The sequence below is a fragment of the Triturus cristatus genome, chromosome 2_1 (genome assembly GCF_964204655.1).
Source record: "Triturus cristatus chromosome 2_1, aTriCri1.1, whole genome shotgun sequence".
NCBI lineage: Eukaryota > Metazoa > Chordata > Amphibia > Caudata > Salamandridae > Triturus > Triturus cristatus.
Genome location: NC_140581.1, coordinates 421,376,033 through 421,401,897, shown reverse-complemented (window position 1 = coordinate 421,401,897; position 25,865 = coordinate 421,376,033). Strand labels below are relative to the sequence as shown.

The window sequence follows — 25,865 nt, the reverse complement described above, 5'->3', positions numbered from 1 at the left end:
CGGGGCAGCGTATGGGGCCATGATGCGTGCCTCCATTTTGGGTCCAATCCCTACTTTCCGCAGAACTGCTCGAAGGAACTCCCAATCCACCCGGTCGAACGCTTTTTCAGCGTCTAGGGACAACAAGCAAGCCGGGATATCCCAATGCCTGGCCTTTCCCACTATGTGGGCAATGCGGCGAACATTATCTGCCCCCTGGCGTTGGTGGATGAACCCCACCTGATCCGGGTCCACGAGGTGTGGGAGAGGAGCACTAAGCCGTTTGGCAAGGATTTTAGTATAAAGTTTAAGATCCGAGTTCAACAGGGCTATGGGCCGGTATGAGGAGCAGAGGGTGTGGTCTTTCCCTGGCTTTGGGATGAGGGCAATCTCGGCCATCGCCATGTCCGGGGACGGCCCCCCCGAATCCGCGAAGGAGTTAAAGAGACGGTGTAGGTAGGGTTGCAGCTGCGGCAGAAAGGCACGGAAGAATGCCACCGGTAGCCCGTCTGGTCCAGGTGTCTTGCCAAGCGGAAGATCTCCCAGGGCTCCCGCTATTTCTTCCAGCGTGATGGGCTCCTCTAGGAGCTCAGAGTGGTGTTTACTCAGTGGTTCCCATTCACAACTATCCAGTGTCTCTGTGATCAGCGCAGGATCTGGCGGCTCTCTCTCGTACAGGGAGGAATAATATCCATGGAACGCCCGAAGTTTAGCCGCCTCGGTGGTCACCCATGTACCTCCCCCTCCCTGTAACTTCGCAATGTGGGCCTTTGCCGTCCTAGCGCGCAGCCGCCTTGCCAGCACCTTTCCCACCTTATCCCCACCGATGTAAAAGCGCTGCCGGAGCGCAAGAAGTGCCCGTTCCGCCTTATTCGTCCGGTGTGCCCGTAGCTGACCTCTAAGGACCGCCAGGCGCCGCTTATGGGCCGCCGAAGGGCGGGTCTGGTCCATCTTCTCCAGCGTCTGGAGTTCGCGGGTGAGTCTGGTTTCATACAGTTGGGCCTCCCGTGTCCGCGCGGCAGAGATAGCCGTGAGGGTACCCCGTATCGTGGCCTTGAAAGCGTCCCATAGGAGGGGGAGGGGGGTCTCCGGCAACTCGTTGTGCTCGAAGTAGTCTAAGATGGCCGTCTTTATTTCCTCCCTGTCTCTCGGGTCCCGTAGGGCGTGATCTGGGAACCGCCAGCGGCGCTGACCGGGGGCGCGAGTGGAGCGCTCGTGGAGTAGCAGCTCCACATGGGCATGGTCGGAGACCGAGATGCTCGAGTGCGAAACCGATATAGTGTCAGAGAGCAAAGAGTGGGAGACAAAGAGCATGTCGATGCGGGAGTAGGAGCGGTGGACGTGCGAGTAAAAAGTGAAGTCTTTCAGCCCCGGGGAGTGGTAACGCCACACATCCACCAAGGTCAGAGCAGTAAGGGATTTTTTCACAGTAGCCGACAGGGCCCCCACGCCTCGGAAGCCTCCCCCACAGCGGTCTAACTCCGCGTCCCAAACCAGGTTGAAGTCCCCCCCCACTATGAGGTCCGAATCCACCGGGTCGAGGTACTCCCGGATGACCCCGCGCAAAAAGGTATCCTGCCCCTGATTAGGGGCGTAAAGATTGCAAAGCGTGAGCCTACGGTGCCCCCTCGTGAGCTCCACCCTCAGGACCCGGCCCGCAGTGTCTCTACGCACCTGTGTGTCCCCGTGACAGAATCCCGCCCGGCAGAAAATAGCAACCCCCGCTGTCTTGGTGGCCTCGGAGGCCCAAAATCTGTGAGGGAAGCGCGGATGGGCCATACGGCCCACATCAACCCGCAGAAGGTGCGTCTCCTGCAGGAATACCACGTCTGCCCCCTGTTGGAGCAGGTACCTCCAGATCTGATGGCGTTTGCTAGGCGAGTTAAGCCCCTGCACGTTCAAAGAGACGACCTTCCAGGAGGGTACAGTAGTCACAGACATGGGTCAGCATGTGCAGATATCCCCCCCGGCCACCCCCAGCCCCCCCACAGAGCCCCCCCGCCAGAGGGTAAGGAAAGAACGAGGAAGAAAGCAAAGAAACAAAGATAAACGAAAGAGTTAGAGGCACAAAACGGCCAACATGGCCAACAAGGACTATTCCAGTCTAGGGAGTGGCCAGGCACTTCGGCACAGGTTATCCCAGAGAAGTCACTCTCCCAGGAATAGTGGTGGGGGTCCGTCGGCACTACCGCCATTCTCCAAGTTCGAAGGAGCCCCGGGCCGCCGCCCGGCATCAGGAGCTGCAGCAGCGACAACAGCGAGAGGGCCGCCGTCTCCTCCCGCACCAGCAGCCGGGAGCCACAAAGCGGGCCATCTCAGTTACCCAAGGGAGAAGGAGCCCAAATCGCATGCCCGGAAGGCTACTAGGGAGCAGGCTCCTGTGACCCCGCCGGCGAGGTTCCGGCCTCCAGCGACCGAATGTGGCGTATGATGTCTTGCTTGTCCTTCGAGGAGCGACTAGCGGCAGGGGAAGGAGAGCGCCCCGCCCGGCGCACCCTGGACCAGCTAGGCTTAAGCGAGGCTCGAGGCCCCGCGGCACCGCGCACCGGGCTGGCCGGAGGGGAGTCCGGGATCTGGAGTAGCTGCGCGGCTTCCCTGTAGGACCGCAGCACCCGTCGTCTGGACTCCCAGTTGAAGATGAGGGCGAAGGGGTGTCCCCATTGATATCGAATGTTGAGGTCTCGCAACTTGTCCGTAACCGGTCGGAAGGCCCGCCTGCGCCGGAGGGTCGTGGGAGCCAGGTCCTGGAATAGCTGTATCGGGGCCCCGTTGAATTTGATGTCCGTCCTGTCTCTTGTCGCCTTGATAATGGCCTCTTTTTCGACAAAGAAGTGGACCCTCGTCAGGATATCGGGAATCAAACCTGGCCTTCCGGGTGGGCCCGACACTCTATGGGCCCTGTCCAAAGCCGGTGGAGAAGCATCGTCGTCCCCCCGGAGTTCATGCAGGAGGTCCGCCACGAAGGTCATGATATCCGTCCCCTCCGCGCCAATCGGGACGCCCCTAATGCGGATGTTATTGCGGCGCCCCCTATTTTCCAAGTCCTCCTGCCTGATCTGCAGCTCCACATTCTGCTCCTCCAGGGCCGCTATCCTCTGCCACAGGCGCTCCTGATCCTCCGAGCGGGCGTCCAGGGTTTTCTCCATGTCGTCGACCCTGTCCCCCAGCTCCCCCACATCTTTCCGGAGCTCCTTGACGCAAGCCTGGACCTCCGTGCGCAGCGAGCCGATTTCGGACTTGAGGTCCTGCATGAAGACCGCCATGAAGGACTGTGTCACTGGCTCCGCCGATCCACCGGCTCCAACCGCCTGCGAGCCCGTCGGCGCCCCTCCAGGCTTACTCCAAAGGTCCTTTACTGTGGCATCTTTCGCGGGCGCCGATGGGTCCTTTCCTGACTTGGTGCGCGTCATCGTGCCGGTATACGCCGCCTCTACAGGGAGACCCCAGCCACAGGACGGCTCGTCCACTCAGCGCCCCTGGGGGGCCAGCCCGCGCCGAAGGGTGTACAGGCCAGGTCGAGTCACGTCCAGCGTAGGGCTGCTCCACTCCCCAGGTCGCGGGCCTGTCGCAGCGCCGCCGCGGACGTGCCTCAGGTGCAGTAGGTAACCAAGGCCTCGCGGCCCACGCCGAAACGCGTCGTCTTCAGGGTACGGAGGCCACCAGGTCGCCGGGCCCACCAGAGTCCGACTCAGGGCCCTCCCCACTCACACAGGGAGCAAGCAGCACGGCGTCCGGCGCTCCAGGAAAGCGCGCTGTCCTCGCAGCTCAGCAACCACCTGGGGGGGGCCGGTAGCCAAGCAGTCCCACCGTCCCGGGTCCCGCTGCCACCGCACCCCTCAGCCCCGCTCCTCTGTCGAGTCCAGCAGGAGGGGCGAGCTAATATCCATGGCTCGGTCCAGCCTCCAGGCCCACAGCCGCCGCCCGCAAGGTCCAGCCAGCCCAGCCGCCTCCAGTCCAAAGCTCAGATCCAGGGCCGCAGCGACCTCCTCCGCTCTAGGCCTTCAAGCGCCCCCACCGCAGCCGTCGCCACCACACGGACAGCGCTCTCAGGAGCCCCCCAGCGTCCGGGACCACCACTGTCAGGGCACCCTCCGCGGCTACAGGCTTTACCCAACCAGGGTGAACCGCCCCGCGGGCCGATGCCTCCCGCCGACCTCCTCACCTCGGGCGCAGTCCAGCGCAGCAGGATCCGGCGCTCGCAGGCAGCGGCCGCAGCTTCAGCGGTGCAGGGTCCCAAAATGGCGGCCTCGCCCGCCGGGGCAGACACCCCAGCTCCGCTGTCCTCGACCGGCACCAGGGGGTCTCGGCCCCCGCTCTCCGCCGCCTCCAATCGCCTCAGGCCGGCCAGACGGCCTCTCGGACGGCCTCGCAGCGGGCTCCAGCTATCGGGTGGTCCGCGGGACCCAGCAGCGTTCACCGGCGCAGGGCGCGCAAGATGGCGGCCGTCTCTTCTGTGCCCGGGAGCCCCCAGTGTCCGGCCTCCGATGTCGCCAGTCGTGCTCCCCGGGCCCGGCACACCAGGCAGCGGCAGCCCCCTCCAGCTCCGATGGCCTCTCGCACCAGGGGAAGCTGTGTACCGGCAGTCAAAGGTGCTTTACGAAGCTTGTTTTAGCCGGCGGCAGCCCGGAGCCCCGACAGCTCGCGTCCTACTCCATGCTCGGCTTGGCCACGCCCCCCTGATTCTAGCTTTTGATGCGGAAAAAGCGTTCGATAGGATCCATTGGCCCTACCTGGAGCGAGTGCTGGAAAGAGTGGGGCCGGGCGTGAAATTCCGCACATATGTCTTGAACTGCTATAAGTTCCCGATGGCTACAGTCCGGGTTAATGGGCACACATCTCCAGGTTCATTATTGAGAGAGGCACGAGGCAGGGGTGCCCCTTGTCTCCCCTCCTTTTCGCCCTGTATAGGGAGCCTCTAGCCAAAAAGATGCGACTTAACCCGTTGGTTACGGGGATCAAAATTGGGGGCTGCGTTCATACAATTAGTCTCTATGTGGATGATGTTTTGATTTCATTATCTAACCCATGGGAAGCGCTGCCAGCGTGCTTAGAAGATTTAGATCTTTTTGCGCGCACCACTGGGTTCAAAGTGAACATGGACAAGTTGGTTGCTCTGGATTTGTCTCTAGCACAACCTACTCGGGAATACTTGCAAAGCTTATTTCCCATTCAATGGGCGGAAGACTCGATCCCGTATCTGGGGATTCGATTAGCCGTCTCCCTTCAGAACATGGTTATCATTAATTACACCCTGCTACGACAGAAAATCAGTCGGGAAATGGGGCGCTGGAGGCACTACCCTCTCTCGCTACTAGGTAAAGTAGCCGCAGTTAAGATGACCATTCTTCCGCAGATTCTTTATCTGTTTCAGACCATTCCCCTTAGGCCACCCTCGGGTTGGATTAAGCAAACGCAATCGGAATTGGCTCAGTTCATCTGGAATGGTCGGAAACCCTGTCTAAAATGGAGGCTGACGACGCCCCCCCCCAGAAGGGGGAGGTCTTGGACTCCTTGATCTGCAACTCTATTTCCAGGACGCACAGTTACGCTTGCTGATGGAGTGGAGTCGGTGGGAATCAGAGAAACACTGGTTATTCCAAGATCAAGCGGTCACTGCTAGACCCTTGCAGGAAATACCATTCCTCCGCAAACAGCACAGACCCCCTAATTTATACGCTTCATTTATTAGGCGAGTCCCAATGGAGATTTAGGACCAGACATGCATCAAGCATGAATTCACTACTTTCCCGTCTCCACTCACTCCACTGATGGACAATCCTGATTTCACCCCAGGTATGGACGCGGTAGCTTTTGCGAGATGGCGACCCTCTGGGTGTCGATTCCTTTATCCTATGTATAATTCAGAGGGAGTTCTCCCTTTCTCCCAATTTAAACAAGATTATGGAATGCCCGAGGAGGAGTGACTTCGATATCTGCAGGCGCGACATTGGGCGCTCAGTGATCAGGTCCGACCCATGGCTGACAGACACCTTCTTCCCTATGAACACTGGCTTATTACACGCAAAACAGACAAAGCTTATTTCTGACTTATACAAGATGCTACAGGCCAGATTCGCTCACACTTACAGCTCCGGTCGTGCACGTTGGGAGAGGGAACTAAGTAGGACTCTCAATCATAAAGAGTGGGAGGGCATATACTATAGAGCACGTCACTCCGCTTATCACACAGGACTCACCAAAACCCTTACAAAGACAGCTACATTCTGGTATTGTACCCCGGAACGCATCCATGCTATGGACCACACTAGAGCAGCAACGTGTTGGCGGGGTTGTGAGCAAGTGGGAACATTAGTGCACCTACTGTGGGAGTGCGTCCACCTTCAGCCCCATTGGAAACAAGTATTGGACAAAATTGATAAACATTTTGATACAGAAATCCCACGACTTCCTACATATGTCCTTCTAGGCCTTCCAAATTCTTTGACTTACCCATTACGTTCCCACAGAGGCCGCCAGATGGCGATTGCGTTGGGCACAGCAATGCAAAACATACTTACACACTGGCGTACCGCCCACATCCCAACCTTCACAGGCTGGTTATATCGTCTGTGGCACGTGCTTGGTGTGGAGAAGTTAACACTGACTATGGCAGGGGAGGGATCTAAATATTTAGAACTCTGGCAACTCTTTCTGTCCATCTTGGCTTCTGAATTCCGGGAAGTCACCTGTCCCCAATATCTCCGCTTATTGTGCCTCTCGGATGCGCAACATATGACATAGACCTGGAGGTTAGGCAGAGCGTACAAAGCTTAGGTGGTGGACGTGGGACACGGGTGGGGGGTGGGATGGGGAATGGGTAGGTTTTTTGGGATACTTCGGTTGTATTGGGACCCTCTTTGCTCTTTATGGTATAAATGTGGTCCATCCTCATTGGCATAGACCCTCACAGCACAGTCGGACCAAGTTTGTCCTCTATGGATCATAGATTTTGCAATGTTAAACGATAGGATGATTGTGGCTGTGAGAATGTTTTGTATATGATTATTGAAATTCCAATAAAGAGATTTAAACCATAAAATGTTTATAAAAATTAGATGAGCTTTAACATTAGAAGCTCTAGCAAGGCGCGCTGCCATTTTGACACTCCTTGGGCTTCCATCTCCCACGATGCCTAGTACTGGAAATAAACTGCCAGTACGTTCTTTTTAGAGGTTCATGGGAATAGGATTCCGGAACACTCTGGGTGTTTTTTCTCCATTTTCTCCAGAGGATTTCCTCTGAGAAACTTATTATCGACTTTGGCAAAAGATTTTGAGCCAACTTTTTAACATTAAATACAACTTCCATCTTGTGTCAGACAAATCTTTGAAGTCTAAGCGGTCCAGGTCTCAAAATTGGACGTGATGCCCTCACTCAACGTTGTGCCGTTTCATGTCACAACACTACTCAAAGTCACAACATTCGACAGCAAGTCGTAATTCGGTAATATGCTGGACTATTCATCCTTTCTGATACAAATGGATATAAAATGTTTCACGGTCCCTTCATGTTGCAAGACTTATTCTAAAGCAGGGATACTCATAGTACAGCCCGCGGGCCGCCAGCGACCCGGCAAGCCTTCCTTGGCGGCCCGCGGACCTTGCAGACATCGTACCTGTGCAAGCACCGCCGGTTGCAGCAGCGTGAAGCTATGGGGGCCGGGCCGGGTGATTCTTTTAAAAGCCATTCACTTTTTAATAAGGCTTTATTGTATTTCACCTATTCTTAGCGCCCCTGCATCTCCCCTCTGAGTGAGTGGAGATGCAGGGGCGCTAAGAAGAGATGAAATACAACAAAGCCTCATTAACAAGTGAATGGTCTTTAAAAGACATGTGAAGTACTTGGGTGCGGCGGCTGTGTGTGTTCCAGGGAAGCTGACTCAGCGCGGGTTGAGGTGATGGACACGGGGCCGGGGGGGGCGGTACGGGGGAGGAGGGAAGGGGTGTACAACTTTGGGCTGGCTGGAGCACACATGGAGTCTGCTCAAAAGAACCGGGCACTACTATGTGTATGCATGTGGGTGCAGAGCGCTCGCCTGCCGTACCACAGCTCGCTGACTATTCACCTGTCAAAAGAGGAAACTGCACACCTAGTCCATCAAGGTGCTGCTGTCCAGGTCGCCTAAACCCTTCTCAGTCCCCACCCTGAGCTCAGCCCTTTGAATGTGGAATCTGTCGTGGCACACCCACGCAACACACCGCACATGCGTTCGTCTGTGAAGCACCTATGATAGGAAACAGGGTTTCAACATCAGAGGCAATTTTGATGCAACAGCTGAAGACAGTTACATTTTTTTATTGACAGGAAAGTGAAATATAAATGTTATCTTTAAAAAGGGAAAGAAAGAAAGAATATAAATGAAAGGGAAAGTCTTTGGACCTGCATTTAACAAAGCGTGCAAAAAAAATAACACTAGGAGCCATATTTATAGAACCTCAGGCTCTCATTTGGGTTGGCCTGGTGCAGACAGCATCTGTGTGCAATATCGCAAAAATATGCCTTCTCTCCAGGGCAGGTGCACCTCTGCTGAGGACAGCGCAGCAGCAACAGACTGTAGTTGCTGGTCTCTCCGTCAATGCAGAGGTCCAGGCAGCACATTGAGAAGGCGAGAGGGATTCCTGAGTACAAAAGCATTAGCCTGCAGAGGGATGCCTGCAGGTCCCGGGGAACGTTGTGTCCTACTCCTGAAGGTGCACACACTCAGGGTGCGCACTGGCTGTACACCACTTCATATGCCGCGTAGCATTAGTGCACCTATCGACAGCCGGCTTTTCCCTGTGCCACTGTCTGAAAGATATGACGGACATGACAAAGTCTTCCAGGGCTTAATTTGTGCGGATGTTTGCCAGCGCTTTTAATGCCCTTTATCTATAAACATCGGCATGTATTAACTAGAATCCACCTCGGCTGCCCACCTTGTCCTGTTGCTTTCTTGCCATCCTGCTGTTCCTGCGGCTGGGCTCACTTTTGTCCCCTTGACAGACAGGGGGAGGGAGGGAGACAGAGAGGGAGGTAGACAAATGCAGTGAGTGAGGCAGAGGGAGAGAGAGAGAGATAGAGGAAGAGAGAGAGGGAGAGGGAGGGAGACAGGGAGAGGGAGTGATAGAGGGAGAGTGATAGAGGGAGGGAGACAGAGCTAGATAGATAGATAGATAGATAGAGATGTGTGAATGCCGGGTCTGGTGTCTCAGTGGACGAAGGCGTCTGCTGCAGGAGCCTGTGTTCAACCTCATGGTCACAGTTTTTTTTTTGCTCTAGCCCCGCCCCCCCCCCCCACTGACCCCGCCCCACCGGTGCGGCCCTCGGCCACAAACCACACTGTAAATTTGGCCCCTGAGAGAAAGTTTGTGAGTACCCCTGTTCTAAAGCATGCGATTCTTACGAAGATCCTACAATCCAGAACCTAGGTTTGCAACTGAAAATGGCCAGTCAAGAATCAACATACTACTTTGCAGGCACAAAAAGTTTATCAACTGCGTAATGGTACACTACCACTGTAAACCTAGGATTAGATCTAAGGCAGTAAATGTACAACATTTCTTTGTGAATCGGGCTGCAGTATTTCAGCTGCTGCTCTCTTCTTGCCTAGTATGAGCCGATTTGAAATATTTATGTCCCAACTACTGAATTCCTAAAGCTTCCCAGTATCATCCCTTAACACATAGATTGGATCATCTACACTGATATCACATCAGCGGTACAGAGTCACAACTGTGTCAACACTTTGTAATATATAGTTTACCTAGCATGTGGTTAACAATACCTATTAGCACGAAGGCAGTGCTATTATGCATGTAAGGGGTTATCACACTCAACAAAACACTTGGCTGGATGCATGCAACTGACTGTCAATTGACAATCTCTCAAATTAATGATGCGGTTCTTGGGGTATTTTCAGTGGTTTAAAAAAGTTAACTATAGCATGAACATTACATAGTTTGTTTGTGGTAAGGAGAGGAGCCTCTCTTCAGCCTTTGTAAAGCATGTATAAGAGAAAGGCCGAAGACACTGTTCCCTACACCATTGAAAAACAGAGGCATGGAAACAAGTAAAAAGTTTTGTAATAAAGTATAGGACCTGTGAACATGACTGAACAACAGTGGGGTACAGTTGCAGTGCTCGTGTGCACCCAGTCAGCTCACACAAATGTGGAGACTCTGGAGCTCTATAGGCAGTCAAGGGATGAAGAAAGCCAGTAGTTCTTTCACATAGGAGTCTCTAGCTCACAATATTTTAAACACTCAAGTGTATATGTACGAAAAGGCTTGATGCAACAAGGTTAAAGAAACCAAGCAACTCAAGTCCACCAAATAAAGTACTTACTCGACGGGGAACAGTTTGACATGGACATCTCCCATACTAGTATGGACAATGGCACTGTCAGAAACCCTCTTGGGACCTTCTGCTTGCGTGGCGGCCATAACCTCTTCTTTTGATGGTTTCTCATTAAATACATCTCGATCAGAGTCGGCGCTCTTTGTGTCTTCGGGTTCCCGCTTGGAAAACTAAAACCAGAAACAATCATATTTGAGCACAACAGTCAACATAGTTGAATGCAATTCTTTGATGAATTACAAGACTGCAGGATTCTGTTTCTCTAAACACTCAAAGGTGAAAAGTGCAGCAATTCGTAACGTACGAACACTGTAGTAAACAAGTCCGCAAAAGTTACTCATCATTCTAAAGTTTCAGGCTACAGGCAACATCAAGCTGGGTGAAATCAAAGAAAAAGTGATGTACAACTTAAAGAGCATTAATGCTAGGAGACTATGCAATGAGCAAAATAGGAGAGTAGCAGACCTCGCTCCATGGTGAATTATAGATGTGCATGCTTTAATTAATCCCATGAGTTAAATACTTAAACATACATTTCAGATGCTTCTTCACATTAGGGACCAACTTGCATTGAGATTCCCAGATTAGTTTTTTCTAAATAATTTTCAAAATGATACAAGTTGTATACTTATTAACACAATTTCAAGTAGAACAAACTCAGTCACAATTACATAAAGTAGGGGAGGAGGTGAGATATCCTTTTAGATAAAGCCAATTGTTTCTAAAACACTTAACCATATGTAACCCCTGTAACGGCAAACGGTGGCACATGATTCCTCAGCAGCATCATGACAGATCCACCTACCCCACTCTTTCCAAACTGTCATCTGAGCCATGCAGTTCACAGAGGTCTAGACTCTGGAGGATCTTGGATAATTTCCTGATATGTGTTTCTTCTATCGAATCCCTTTGCCATGCTTGTCTTGTTAAAATGCAGGGATACAGTCAGTGAATGGAGAGCCAGCGTTTTACCTCAAGTGTCCATTAAACTACAAATTTGTACCTCATTTTGCCTTTCTTCAGTTTGGGGATTACTCCTAGCAAACATTTGATGGATGCTTCAGGTCTGGTGCCTGTTATGGGATGCAACTTTCTGTGACCAAGCAATAAATTGCATATGGCAACACAAAAAGAGATGAAGTGGTATTGCCACTGCACAGTCTCCAATCTAATACATTACAACAATAAGGATACGGTGTAGAGAGGGAAATTATTAAATTGTTCATAATACCTAATCCTACGGTAGGCTGAAGTACCTGTTCTTCTTGTGTTACAGGGGTTCTGCTCAGGAATAGAACTATGCTTGGGCTCAAAGAACATCTGCGTTTAGGCTCTCAGTCACCATACCACCTTAGTACCTATGAGCCTGAGTCAGACTAGCTATAGTGCCTCACTTGCCCTCCTAACCTTACCAGAGAAAAAAGTAAATTGGCACCCTAGAACACAACACTCTCAATTCTCTCAGGGACTGCGGTAACAGGACACACTTTCGCTCTCATTCATACTCGTCCACAAGAGACACGAAGGAAGTTTAGAATATTTATTCAAACTATAGTGTCCTAAAACACAGATTTTGCGCTACAATTAGAAGATAAAAAAGCTAAAAATACTGTTAGTATGGTAAAATAAAAGAAAAAAAAGAAAAGGGGGGCCAAGTTCACAAGATATCTTGGACTAGAGAGTGCACATCTGATTCGGGTGAAAAAGCCTCTGATTTATAATCAATAAGTTTGCCTGCAGTTTATATGTTTTTCCCATCAAAGAATGTAATCTTCATTGTTTACTCATGTTTCTATTCATATGTAAATGTGTGTATATATTACATCACACAACGAATTCATTATTGGTTTGGCAAGAAAAATCAATTTTATACACAATACATGTACAATTTCTCATTCCATACAAGTATCAACAAAAGGTTAATATGAGCCCAATGCATTTCGGGATGGTGGTCCCTTCGTCAGGGGGATAACCTGTTCAAGAATAAATGGACTGTAACTATATACATAACCGATGCAATAGATAGCGCAAAGTAGTTAGCTCGCAACAAACGGTGAATTTAACAATGGTTGCTCATTATAAAACTGTTTACATGCTTCTATGATTTTTAATTGGTGTCTCTTAAAAGCATATGTGGGGCATGTGTTCCTTTATAAACCAAATGCGTTAGAATCACAGAATACGCATGCAGTCTTGTAGTGTGCATTCAACACTGTAACCTGTGCTCAATACCAGAGTAGATTCATGCATGAATAGAAAGTTGAAAACGCTGGGAAAGCACCCATCACCTTAATAACGGTAACACACTAAAAGTACCTTCTTGTCGCCATAGATATTAAGAAGTATCCAAACTTCAGACATCGAGAAGAGTGATCACTGGTTTCTGGATAAAGAGGTCAATCAATGTCAGACTCGCTAGACAATACGGAAAAAGGGCAAAAAACACGCTCATCAAACGTTTAAATACCTAAATGAAATTGCAGTTGCCGTACTCTACTCAGCGCAATCGCTGTTCAAAGAACTTCCGTTCTCTGTCAAATAAGATGAGACTAGTATCAACACACCTAATAGTTTAAAACCATTTACGCTGCCACATTCGCTCATCGTACCGTGTGGTTCTTACCTAAAACTTCAAACACTGATGCCGGAAATGTCCTCCATAACAGCTGGTCGCTTGTATGCCGGACATCCTGCTTTATAAACAACTTGTCGCAAGAACATGTCGCAAATTCGACCGCGGAGAAATTTTGGCCGCCATCTCAGAGTGGCAAACCTGCCACTTACTACACATTACTGATCTAAATCGAAAACGATACACATCCATAACTAGCGCAAAGGGTGGTGAAAGTCAATATCCCATGATTAAATAGTGAGTACACGACGACCCTAATCCACCATATCTAGCCTGGAACAGTACACTCAATTAAGTCGCGAGTAGGCAAATAACATGCCCAACTTTATTAAAACCTAGTGCCAGAGTACCTCAAATTACCGAACGGAGTCGCACAAATAAACGACTGGGGAGATGATCAAAACAGTGCCCCTGCATACTGAAACCAGCGTGTATTCAAGTGTTATATGTGACATGTATTCAAGTGTTATATGTGACAAGTTATCATGTCAATGTACTGTGAGAAGTTATTTATGTGAACATTAAGTTCTAACTGGCTATTTCAAGCACTAGCAAGAATTCACATTAATCTTAACAGGTTACATGCATCACAAGTGAATACAACAGGAATCTTGACAATCAGCAAAACTCAATGAAATCCTTATGTCAACAATTCTAATTGGTATAAATATACATAACAATGTGGTAGAACCTCGGACTGAAAAGGTGTGTCTATAACTTGGAGTGTGAGTGAAGATTACAATAAGAACTAAATTCAAGAGATTATAACTATTAACGATAAATTTGAAATGTCTTGCTTACTTTAAATCATTAAGCCCTAACGCCATTAACGAATTCATCTTTTTAATCCAAACTGCTTCTCTCTGCAAAATTCTTTAGGTGTCATCTACACCTTCAACCATAGGTACTTTTTCAATGATCTGAAATTTAAGTTAGGCAATTGTTTGCCGAAATTGTAACCAGTGAGTAACTAAACTTGAGGTAGAGCTTTTGTTTCTAATTTTACTCTTATGTTCTGTCGGTCGAATCTTCATTTTTCTTTCAGTCTTTCCGATATATAAGAGACCACAAGGACATTTTATAGAGTAAACCACATTTGTGGTGTAGCAATCTTTCGAGTCTCTGAGTTTTATACGTTCTCCTGTTCTAGGGTGCAATAAAGCATCACCCTCAATTACGTTGTTACAGTGGATATAGTTTCAGCACTTTTTCGTGCCAGGTTTCCTTTCATGCATCCTGAGTGTTTTAGATGTCAGCATTTCTTTCAAATTATGAGATCTTGTGTGTGCAAATAGTGGTTTACCAGAAAAGATGCCATGGAAATCAGATTCTTCTGTTAGCAGTTCCCATCGGTTGAGAATGATCTTCTTAATCTTTTGGGATGATGTGGAGTATTGAGAAACAAAAACTACTGTTTGTGGCAGTCTTTTGGTAAGATTTATACGCGTTCTGCACATTTCTCCAGCAGTTTTTCAGGGTAACCTCTTTTCATACATTGCTTTTTCTGTTGTTCAATGGTTGTTGTATACATTTCACTTTCTGATGTTATTCTGCAAGAGCACAGAAATTAGTTAGTGCATATGTTAAGATTCCACACTGGGGCAGGTGGAAGTCTTGGTGGTATAACTCTTTTAAAGTCCTTCCATAAAAGCTTTGATAACTGGTACTCTAAAGAGAGATAAGTGTTGCCTATTTTGTAGATAAGCAGCTATTGCAGCGAGATGTAGGCGGATAGAAGTGTAAGCTAATTCTGACTGCTGCAAGTGTAACAAATAACAGATGATAATTTGTATGGAAGCATCAAAAGGATTGATGTTCTTATTAAAATAGATAAAACGCTTCCATTTAGCTGCATAACAAGCTCTTGTAGTAGGTCTTTTGGCCTCTCTAATAATGTTTATACAGTCTGGCGGAAGATTCAGATAACCAAACTCTATGACTTCGGGAGCCAGATCGCTAGGTTGAGTTATTTGGGAGCTGGGTGTCTGATTTCTCCATGGCTCTCTGTGAGGAGATTGGAAGTGAGATGCAGCTCTTGAAGTAGAACTACTGATAGCTCCAACAGGGTTGTGAACCAAGGTTGATGGGCATATGTGGGAGCTACTAAAATCAGTGTGAGGGATGTTTGCCTGAGTTTCCGAACCACTGATGGAATGAGTGGGAGAGGTGTAAAAGCATAGGCAAATACCCTTGACCACTTCATCCATAGTGCATTGCCTTTGGAGAGTGGGTGTGGATACCTGGAAGGGGAATTTCCCACTCGTGGATTTGCTGCCTCTGTCTGCTGAGAAGGTCAGCAATCGGATTGTTTACTCCTGGGAGGTGTTTTGCTAGGAGATAGATTTTGTGGTGTATGGCCATTTCCAAAATTCTTGAGCTAGGTGTGACAGTTGGAGAGATTGCACCCCCCCCCCCTGTTTTTGTATGTAATACATAGCTGTCATGTTGTCGGTGTGGTTTAGGACAGCTTTGTCTACAAGGTGAATTTGAAAGGCTTTGAGCGCTAGAAACACTGCTAGCAGCTCTAGATTTAAGTTGTGAGCTTTTTGCTTTGGACTCCACAAGCCTTGAATTGTGAGATTCTGGAGATGAGCTCCCCAACCAGTGAGGGACGTGTCTGCTGTTAGTATTGTCTGTGGAACTCACCAAACTATATCGCTCTGCTAGAGAGGAGAAACCGATGCCACATAACAAAAGTTAAGAGAAGTGGAATGCTCGTATAACTCCACCGCTAACACCACAGGACTAGGAACATTGCTGTCAACTCACAGGGGCCCTCACTTCCAATGGTAACCTCCGTATAATTCATTTTAAATACATACACCAAGCGTACTATACTCCACACAAGCTATTCAAGTATGGACTTAGATACAATGACACATGTAAGGTGTGTAGCGCGGCAGATGCTGACTTCTGGCACCCATCCTGGGAGTGCCGCAGGGTGGCGCTGTTCAGGGAGGGTGTGATATGCCCGCTGTCCAAAATGGTTGGGCTGGAACTACAATTATTGCCTCATGTCTGTCTGCTGGGTCTGGTGCCCTCGGTGAAGGGTGTCAATGGTAAACTGGTGAGAGTGGCTCTACTCATGGCTAAGAGATGTGTAGCAATGACGTGGGAAAGCACAGCTGGGCCATCGACAGCATGGTGGCTTTGAGATCTGGCGGTCTGCCGTGACAATTTGGTTCTCTATGCGGAAGAACTCCCCACCGCCTCTAGACCCAATGATATTTGGGAACCGCTATTACAGTACTTGAGATCTGTTGAGCAGGCTGAGTCCCCAGGCAATACATAATGGTGAGAGTACAATTATTACGTTGTTTTTTTTGTTTTTGTTTTTTGAAACCGTTTATTACAGAATCCAAAAAATATACAAAGATGGGCCTACAACCTTCAGGCCGGCCGCTAGCAAACAGAAGGAGCATGTAATACAGACAATAGAACGCACTCTGCGGCAAAAGGGAATTCACAGGAGTTGAAAGAGGCGTTGGCAGCCACACCATCCGGACCCCACACGACGGTTTCATTTTTATATAAATAACAACAAAAAACAAGTCCACAAGGCAACCCACAGTCGGAAACAACAACATGTGCTCCCCTAGGGGGGGGACCCCACCGATTCATAGGAATATCGAGGGGGGGAATAGGACAGGACGGGGACTAAGTAAACTCATTGCCCAGAACCGGGAAGACAAACAGGCTAAGGAGACGGGGCCGGTGACGGATCAGGCAGTAGCGGCGGGGTACAGATTCCCCCACGGTAAGCGTTCCAGGGGCCCCATACGTTCACCCATGTCCCAGGCTTACCTCTCGCAACATACACCACCTTTTCCCGAAACATACACCAATCCATGTTGTCCTTCCACGCCGAGACAGTCGGCGACCTCTGGGAACCCCACAGTTGCGCAATGTCACGTTTGGCCACCATATATCCCAGAGTCGCCCACCACGTCTGCGGCACTGAGTAGTCGGTTGGCTCCCATACATTCAAAAGACATCTCCTCGCCTCAGGCGACAGCGGCACATGCGTAACTACCTGCAAAACCTCATGCACACCACGCCAGAATCGCACCACCTCCGGGCATTCCCACAGAATATGGAGAAAGGTCCCCAAAGAACCACACCCACGCTTACACAACCCGTCCACAGCATAGCCCATACGCATCAGCCTCGGCCCCGTAACATAGACCCTATGGAGTATCTTGAGCTGGACGAAGCGAAGGCGGGCCGGTATGGCCACCTCTTTCGGGGAGGCCACCGCAGACACCCAGTCCTCGTCATCCAGCTCCAATCCATCAGCCCCCCACGCCTCACGAAGGCCGGTCAGCAGTCCCGAACGGTCATTGATGAGCTTTTTGTAAATTAATGAAATCGTGCCGTCCGGGACATGCCCAACTAGCACTCTATCCTCCAGAGGGGAGTACTCCGGGATGGAGGCAACGTCCGGAAATACGGAGCACAACGCATGACGGATCTGCATATAACGAAAGTACTCCCTGTCCTGCAGCTGGAATTCTGTCTGCAGCACATCGAACGTTTTGAATCCCCCCCCTTGTCCAGAGATCGCCCACCCTGCTGATGCCTATCATGTCCCACTTCTCAAAGCCCTTCGAGGTCCACAGGGAGCCCAGCCGCTCAGATGCGTATAGTGGCGTCGCCCGGGTCAAGCGATCCTTCCACCCCATCGCCACGTTAGCCGTGTGCCACACCCGTACCATGACCCTCGTGGGGCCCGTCAGCCGCGCGTCATGCGAGCTAGAATAAAGCGCCCGATTATAGTCACCACCCGACAGTAACATTTTATCCATCTCAAAGGCCGGGTTTAGGGCGGGCCCGTAAAGGCCATGATTGATCGCAGCCAGCTGGGAGGCCCAGTAATATCGCTTGATATCTGGGAGGGCAACCCCCCCGTCGTACCACGGGAGCGTCAGCTTCGCCAGGGCGATACGCGGCCTACCCTCCCAGAACAGTCGGCGCTGCAAACTCTCCACCTCGCGAAAGTAGCGCGCCGGGACAACGTCCATTGTATTCTGCAAAGCATACAGGAAACGTGGCAGCGACATCATCTTAAACAATGCCGCCCGGCCGAGCGGCGAGAGCGGCAAGCGCCTCCAACGCGCGACGTCCTCCTTCAGGCGCTGGAGGGGGGGAAGCAAGTTCTGGTTATATCGGGCCTCCGCGTCCAGGGTAATGAAGACACCCAGGTACCTAAATCCCCGCGGGGCGATCTGGATAGGACAACCCCGCGGAAGGATAGGATCCTCCCCAGAGAGGACATACACACACGATTTAGCCCAGTTGATGACCAGGCCGGAGTTGAGGCCAAATGAGTGCAATACATCAACCAGTACTATCAGTGATTTACGTGGGGAAGCCAGGTACAGAAGAATATCATCAGCGTAAAGAGATACGCGGTCCTCATACTCGGGGGTCCATCGGAGACCACGAATAGAAGGTTCCCACCGCAGCCACTCCGCCAGGGGCTCCAGGGCAAGAGCGAAGAGGAGCGGTGATAATGGGCAGCCCTGCCGCGTGCCCCTGCCCAGCTCAAACGGAGCCGACACTCTACCGTTCACAACCACCTGCGCCAGCGGTCCCGAGTACAACAATTTCACCCAACCGATGAATCCCGGGCCAAACCCAAACCTCGCCAGTGTCGCCCAAATATATGGCCACTCAAGTGTGTCAAACGCCATAGTGGCGTCCAGGGATGCCAAAATGGCTGGTTCCCGTATAAACGGGACACACGCGAGCACTCCATGCAAGCGCCGCAGGTTAAGCGCAGTGTTGCGATGGGGGATAAAGCCGGACTGATCCTGGTGAATCAAATCGCACACCACGCCAACCAGCCGATTGGCCAACACCTTGGCGAGAATTTTGGGCTCCGCATTCAGCAGCGAAATAGGCCGGTAGGACGTGACCCGGTCCCGCGGCCTCCCCTCCTTGTGAATGACCACGATAGTAGCCAGACGCTGGTCTAGCGGGAGGGAACCCGCCGAACGGGCCGCGAGGAACATCGCACGGAGATGCGGCGCCAGCGTATCCGGTCGCAGCTTGTACAATTCGATGGGAAGACCATTAAGACCCATGGCCTTGCCGGAAGCGACCGAGCGTATGGCGAGGGCAATTTCTTCAGAGGTTGAGGCGGCGTCCAACGACACTCTGTCCTCCTCCGAAAGGGAAGGCAGCGCGATATCCCTAAGCAGGGCATGGGAATCCTCTTCCGAGCGGGAGGACACCGGGGAATACACCCCACGGAAATATTCTGCAAAGCAATCGACTATTTCTTCCGGTTCCGTGACACACACACCATCCAGTTTCTCAATCGACGGGACAACTCGACTCGCTCTCTCCTTTTTATCCAGCCACGCAATCAATTTCCCAGCCTTATCACCCACATCATACAGTCTCCCCTGTTGCTCTCTACTGAGGCCCCTGGCCGCCTCCGTGACGAGGGCCTTATAGGCCGCCTGCTTGAGTCGGAGAACATGTAATTTGTCATCCGTCACCCCACATTTGAGGTCGCCCTCCAACTCAGTTATTTCAGTTTCAACACGGGTCACCTCCTCCCGCTCGCGCCTCCGGGAATGGGAAATAAGGGACAGGGCATCCCCCCGAATCACCGTCTTAAATGCCTCCCATAGCGAGACCGCAGATGACACCGACCCCACATTATCATCAAAATATCGCTTAAGGGACTTAACCAACTCTGCGCGAATGGTGGGGTCACGCAGGTACCAGGGATTAATCGGGGCCACCCTACCCTCTCCCCTCGGGAGAATATCGAAGTGCAATAAGAGCGGGGAGTGGTCTGAAATACCCCGCGCCAAATGGCGCACCTCCCCGATCCTCCCCGCATGCGCCGCCGGCACCAGGACATAGTCTAGTCTTGATAGACTGCCATGGGCCCCGGAATGAAAAGTGTACTGTTTCTGCGTAGGATGTTTCAAATGCCAACAATCCACCAGCCCCAAGGCATCCAATAGGCCAGACAACCACGCTTGGGCACGGGGGAGATCCCTAGGGGGGTGACGGTCCTCAGTTCCGGAAACCACAGCGTTAAAATCCCCCCCAACCACCAGAATCCCCTCCGGAAGGCCAAGGAGGAGGCGCCCCAGATCCGCAAAGGTGGTCGTCTGCAACCCTGGCGGGACATAGACAGAAACAAAAATAATCACTCTGCCCTCCATTCTACCCACCAGAACCGTGTAACGTCCCCTGTCATCATGGAGCACCTCATCAACTTCCAACGGGAGCGAGGTCTTGGCCATGATGCCCACACCCCTTGAACCAGACGTGAAGCCCGAATGGGCCAGAAGGCGGTAGCCCCGTCGGTTCATAGCACGAAAGGAGTTGCCAATGAGGTGCGTCTCCTGCAGAAAAACTATGTCAGGTGAAATTCGTCTCAGGAACTGCAGGACCACACCTCGTTTTATCCTGTCCCCCAGTCCATTAACGTTCCAGGACAAAAGACTCAGTCCCCTACCCCCCATCATAAACGAAAGCAATCACTCGTCCCCCCGAGAGCACTTTGGGAATAGCACGACGATACTTTTGCCTTGTGGTACAAATGAACAACACCCCACCCCAACCGCCCCAACAAAACTCCCCCCTCCCTGCACCCCTGCATGAGCCCAAACAGCCCCCCCCAACTTGCAGTGTGCCTGTCGCCCCTATATAGTTGAAACTAGGTAAACCCCCTAGAGGAGGAAAGAGTACCCCTTCGAGACCCCGCACCACCTACAAAGGAGGGAGAACGAGTACAAAAAACGAGAGACCCTAAGCTTGGCCGAAAGCGGCAGCATCTTCGTCCAGAGTGAGTCCCAGTATCAGCACCTCAGTCCCGGTCCAGTGGGCCTTCTCCTCCCGCAGCCCCCCCCCCCCGCCATCCCGCCCCCGACCCCCAGACAAAGTGTCCAGCCAGTCCCCGGCCGTTTCAGGACGGTCAAAAAAGTGAGTGCGACCATCCACCTCCACCCGCAGCCTGGCCGGGAAGAGCATGGCGTATTTTAAGTTCATGTCCCGAAGCCGCCGCTTGACGCCCAAGAAGCTCAGTCTCTGCTTCTGGACCGCTTGGGTGAAGTCAGGATAAAAGTTCACCTCCATGTTCTCCAACTTAATCGGCCCTTGCAGTCTGGAGGCTTGCAGAATCGCATCCCTGTCCCGAAAATTAAAGATACGGGCAATAAGAGGCGGCGGAGGGGCTCCGACCTTCGGCCTTCCCCCGGGAACTCTATGAGCCCTCTCCACCGCAAAAAATTTACTCAGTCCCAGAGGCTGGAGATGGGTAGTGATCAGGTCCTCCACAAAAAGATCCGCCGCCGACTCCTCCCGTCCCTCAGGTACTCCGATGATGCGGATATTATTCCTCCGGGCCCGGCTCTTGGAATCCTCCAGGCGCCGATCCATGAGCGCACTCGCCTGACGAAGCCGGTGTACCTCCGTCTGAAGGGCCGCCACCTCAGTCGTGAGGCCCGACGCGGTGTGGGCCAAAGAATCGACCCGGTCGTTGGTCTTCGAGAGATCAGCTCTCACCAGGTTGACATCAACGAGGACCGCGTCGATTTTATACGCTAACGTGTCAAACCGCTGGCCCACCGAGGCCTTCATCTCAGCAATGGCGCCCATGACGTCTTGCAGAGTCAGATCTGTGGGCAAATCCGGGGCATCCGGGGGGCACTCAGAGGACTTGTGCGGTCCACCGGGAGATCCCTTCGGGAGGATGTAGCGGTCCATGATGTTGGCCTGATGTGCGGCGCCACGCCGGGTCGACTTGGCCTTCAACCGATCTCCATCTTGTTTAGTGGCCATCGTCGCGGGTCTCACACCCTCACCAGCCACGCAGTAAAAAGCGAGCAATCAAGGCCACGAGCTCCGGGGGGCCACCCCAGGACGGCGGAGCGGGCCACAGCAGGCAGGGTCTCCCAGCGAGGCCACCCCAACACCAAGAGCGCCGCAATCCCACTTGCAAAGACAGCAAGGGGGCGCGAAAGTGAAAGTGAAAGTGTGGGGTACGCGACTCGCCAGGCCCAGCCCGCCGTTGTTGTTCACTTTGCCACCGGGTCGCCTCCAAACGCGAATCCGGGGTCAGGAGAGAAGTAGGCCGCAAACTTCAATCGGTGCTCACTCCGGCACCCGAGGTCCGATTCGAAAACGGGAAACGGGTACCACCTCGGCTCAGGCTCACCGATACAGTTCCCTCAACCGATGCAGGATGAAGTCAGGATAAACGTAGGAGGTTGCGGAGGTCCTCGGGAGCCTCGCACCTACGCGGCCATCTTGGTTGCGCGCTAGGCTCCTCCAATCAATTATTACGTTGTTAAGCATGATACCCTGTCACATTATATAGACCATTATCATACTGTACCTGATTGACATCTATGCCCATGCCACGAGTTAAGTTAGTTATACAATTCCACATGTCTATTGCTGATAGATTTGTAAACTGCATATGTTCAATAATTCATTTATTTTTTTTTAATTAAAAATTATAATATTGTCGGTGGAACAGGGTCTATGAAGGGCTGTCCTTTTTACAAATGTTGTGGGTTCCACCAATGCAGAGAGCGATGAGTACGGCCGTTTACCAACACTAGATTGGTTAAGAGACCCTGCGACTGGTTCCACTGACTTGCTAAGCATTCTTGAAGGGGACGCATGTGAAGCATGGCATGGGGAACAATCATGATGCAAGAGGCCATCATTCCCAGCAACTGCATATACACTCGAGCTGGTAGTGAGTGAGTGGGGTGAAACTGAAGAATTAGAGCCTGAATATTGCAAATTCTGGCTGTATTGGGGAAAGCCAGAGCTCTTTGAGTATCTTAAGTGGCTCCTAGATAGTTTTGAGCATTGGAAGGTTGAAGATGCAACTTCAACACATGGACTGTAAACCCCAGTTGGTGCAGTTACTGCAGTGTTATGTGAGTGCTGGAGACACTTTAGGTACACACTGGCTTTGATGAGCCAGTCGTTCATGTACGGGAAGACATGAATGCGTAGTCTTCGTAGGTGAGCAGCAACTACTGCCAGACATTTTGTAAATACTCTGGGAGCCGTGGTGACTCCGAATGGGAGTACTTTGAACTGGTAATCCTGTCCCGCTACCACAAATCTGAGAAATTTGTGATGAGCGGAATGTATCGGAATGTGGAAATACACGTCCGTTAAGTCTTGAGTAGACAAAGTTACCCTGCTGTATAAGTGGGAACACTTGTTGAAGTGTCACCATGTGTATGACTGAACCTCTTGTATGCGGAGGTGTAAATGGTGTGGTGACATTTTGTGTGAACTTTCGAGGAATGTTTGGAGGATTGTTGGCAAGCTCCAGGCAATAACCAGAACAGAATTCCTAGCACCCATTTTTGTCTGTAGTAATTGATTGCCAGACGGGTAGGAATTTTGAAACACGGGTCTGATGGTGCTGGTTTATATTTTTTGTCTATCCTGGGGGTGAGAATACGTGCACAAACAGGATCCTTACATATGTCACTCACATGCCTTATCATACCTTTGAGCATGGGGAGTGTGTGTGTGGATCTTTGGAAACTAAGGGTTTCAAAAAGGAAATCCTCCTCTAGGATTCTTTATGTAAATGTACCCCATGATATTCAGCAGCTCTGCTTAATAGCTCTATGTAACCTACATTGTCATCTGGTGGAGAGGGTTTGGTAGGATAACGGTCAGGATCATTATCTGTGGGAGAGTCTGTATTATAATCCTTCCAGGGATCTGCAGATAAAGGATCATTGCCACCATCCCCATCGTCCTGATGATAAGGTGTATGTGGTGGTGGCAAATTAGTAGGGGGTAATTAGCAAATGCTGTGTTTCTGGGGAAGGAGGTGATGGAGGAGCAGGAGGAGAAGGATTAGTACCAACCATTTCCTTTTTAAAGGAATGTGATAAGCTTCCTCCGATTCAGATTTGCATTTAAGTGGCAATTTGGACGCAATATGTCCAGTCTTTGGATTAAAGTAAAGTTCCTTTTGTTTCGGGTCCGGTTTTGAAGGCGGGACGTCAAAACTGGGCTCCTTTGGTGGTTTCGGATAATCTTTATGTTTCGGTGCCGAGGTTTTCAGTGCCGAGAATTTCAGTTCTGAAGACGGTTTCAGCATTGAAGGAGTTGGGCCTGAGACAGGTTTCGGTTTCGACCCCGAAGGACTCGGCTTGGCATCCAAGTGTGGGTGACTCGATCCCGAGCCGGAAGGCTTTGACATATGTTTCGGTGCCAAGCCTGAAGGCAGGGAGTTCGAAACATGTTCTCGTGTCGACCATGGTGCCGACCATGGTCCAAAGTCAAAGATGGGACAGGAGCCTTTTTCTTGGGCTGAGTTGGACTCTGGGGCAAGGGAGGATCGGTACTCCCGATACGCTGACCTTGCGGAATTGTCTTCGTCCACATCGCAGCCGGACTCAAAGACGGAGATAGGCTCTTCTTGTTCTTCCTCAGCCCCTATGGTGTAGCCAATTTTTTGTTAGGAATCTTCTCTGAAGAGTTCCGGAATGGAGCCAGTGTTCTGACTCTGCAGGTCGCGACGTCGAGCACGATGGTCGCGGAGCACTTTCTTTGAATTTACACGTGTCGCAGTCCTGTCCGTTGTGCTCCGGAGATAAGCACAAATTGCACACCTCGTGTCAGTCGATGCGCGGGAACTTCGCGTGGCAACGAGGGCAGAATTTGAATGGAGTCCGTTCAATCGTCTGCAAGGCAGACCGGCACGGGTAAGCCCGACAGCCTTCCACGAGTTTCCCAATCAAAAAGAGTTTTTGTATTAACTCCAATACGGAAAGAAAGGAAAATACGCGATCGAAAACAATACCGTTGAGGGTGGATTGCGCACCGAGGGGAAACCGAGAAACGGTGTCGAACCGGAGCGCAGCAATACACGCCCAAACCCGATGGCAGAAAAAAACAATCTAACAATGGAGTCGATGCCCATGCGCACTATCACAGAAAGGAGGAGTCACCTACTTCGTGACTGGAAAGACTTCTTCGGTGAAAAATAACTTGCAAACATCCAGACCCAACACTAGATGGTAGGAGTATGCAAAGCATGTGATTTACAGTTCACATGCCTCAAACATAAGGCTTCATCGGCATATAGCACGATGCGGTCTGAGACATTCCGCGACCATTCAAAGCCCCCCGACCACAGAGTTGATCCTGACCCAACAGCCAATGGCTCCATGGCCAGGGCAAATAAATATGGAGACAAGGGACAACTCTGGCGAGTACCACGCCAGATAGGAAACAAGTGATAAACCGAGCCAGCCACACACACCGAAGCGGTAAGATCCGTATACAGCAGAGTTACAGATGATAGAAATCTGGGGCATATATTGAGGCATCAAAGGAGCGCAAACAACTGACAGAGTCAAAGGCCTTATCAATATCTGCTAGTAATAGAGCGGCCGGGCATCCCAGGGAATCTACAGCAGCTACGGCATTTTGAGTATGGTGGATATTATGGCGGGTAGCGGATGGGGCATGAAGCTAGCTTGGTCCGGGTGGACTAGATCAGTTATATGGGGCATGAGTAGGTTGGCCAGGGTTTTGGCGAGTAGTTTGGCTTCTATGTTCAATAGGTAGATCGAGTGGTATGAGGATTGGCGGTCGGCATGGTTTTAGGAAGACCACCACTTCAGTGTGTCACCAGTCCGGGGGGAGCCGCCTCTCCTCCAAGGCGGTTTGGACCACCTCAAGATAATGGGCGCCTAGTTGTGGCATGTATGTCTTTAAGAATTCACCTGGAAATCCATTGGGACCGGAGCTTTACCTGGGCGTCAGTCGGTTGCCAACTCTTCGACTGTAAGGGGGTATCAAGCAGTGACCTGGCTGTGTCCGATAGGGCCTTCAGGTGTAGGTCATCCAGAAATTCCTGTACTAGAGCACCTCTGGCAGCGCATCGCTTTAGGTGAAA

General features: G+C 51.1%; 1 protein-coding gene across 1 annotated transcript in view; it reads right to left on the bottom strand.

The window, feature by feature from the left end:
• The window catches only part of PPWD1 (peptidylprolyl isomerase domain and WD repeat containing 1), a 416,345-nt gene that overhangs the window by 119,246 nt on the left and 271,234 nt on the right, over positions 1 to 25,865 (bottom strand). Inside the window, exon 8 of the mRNA XM_085631724.1 lies at positions 10,303 to 10,484. Coding sequence (XP_085487850.1) covers positions 10,303 to 10,484 — 182 coding nt within the window. The remainder of the gene's footprint in view (positions 1 to 10,302; positions 10,485 to 25,865) is intronic.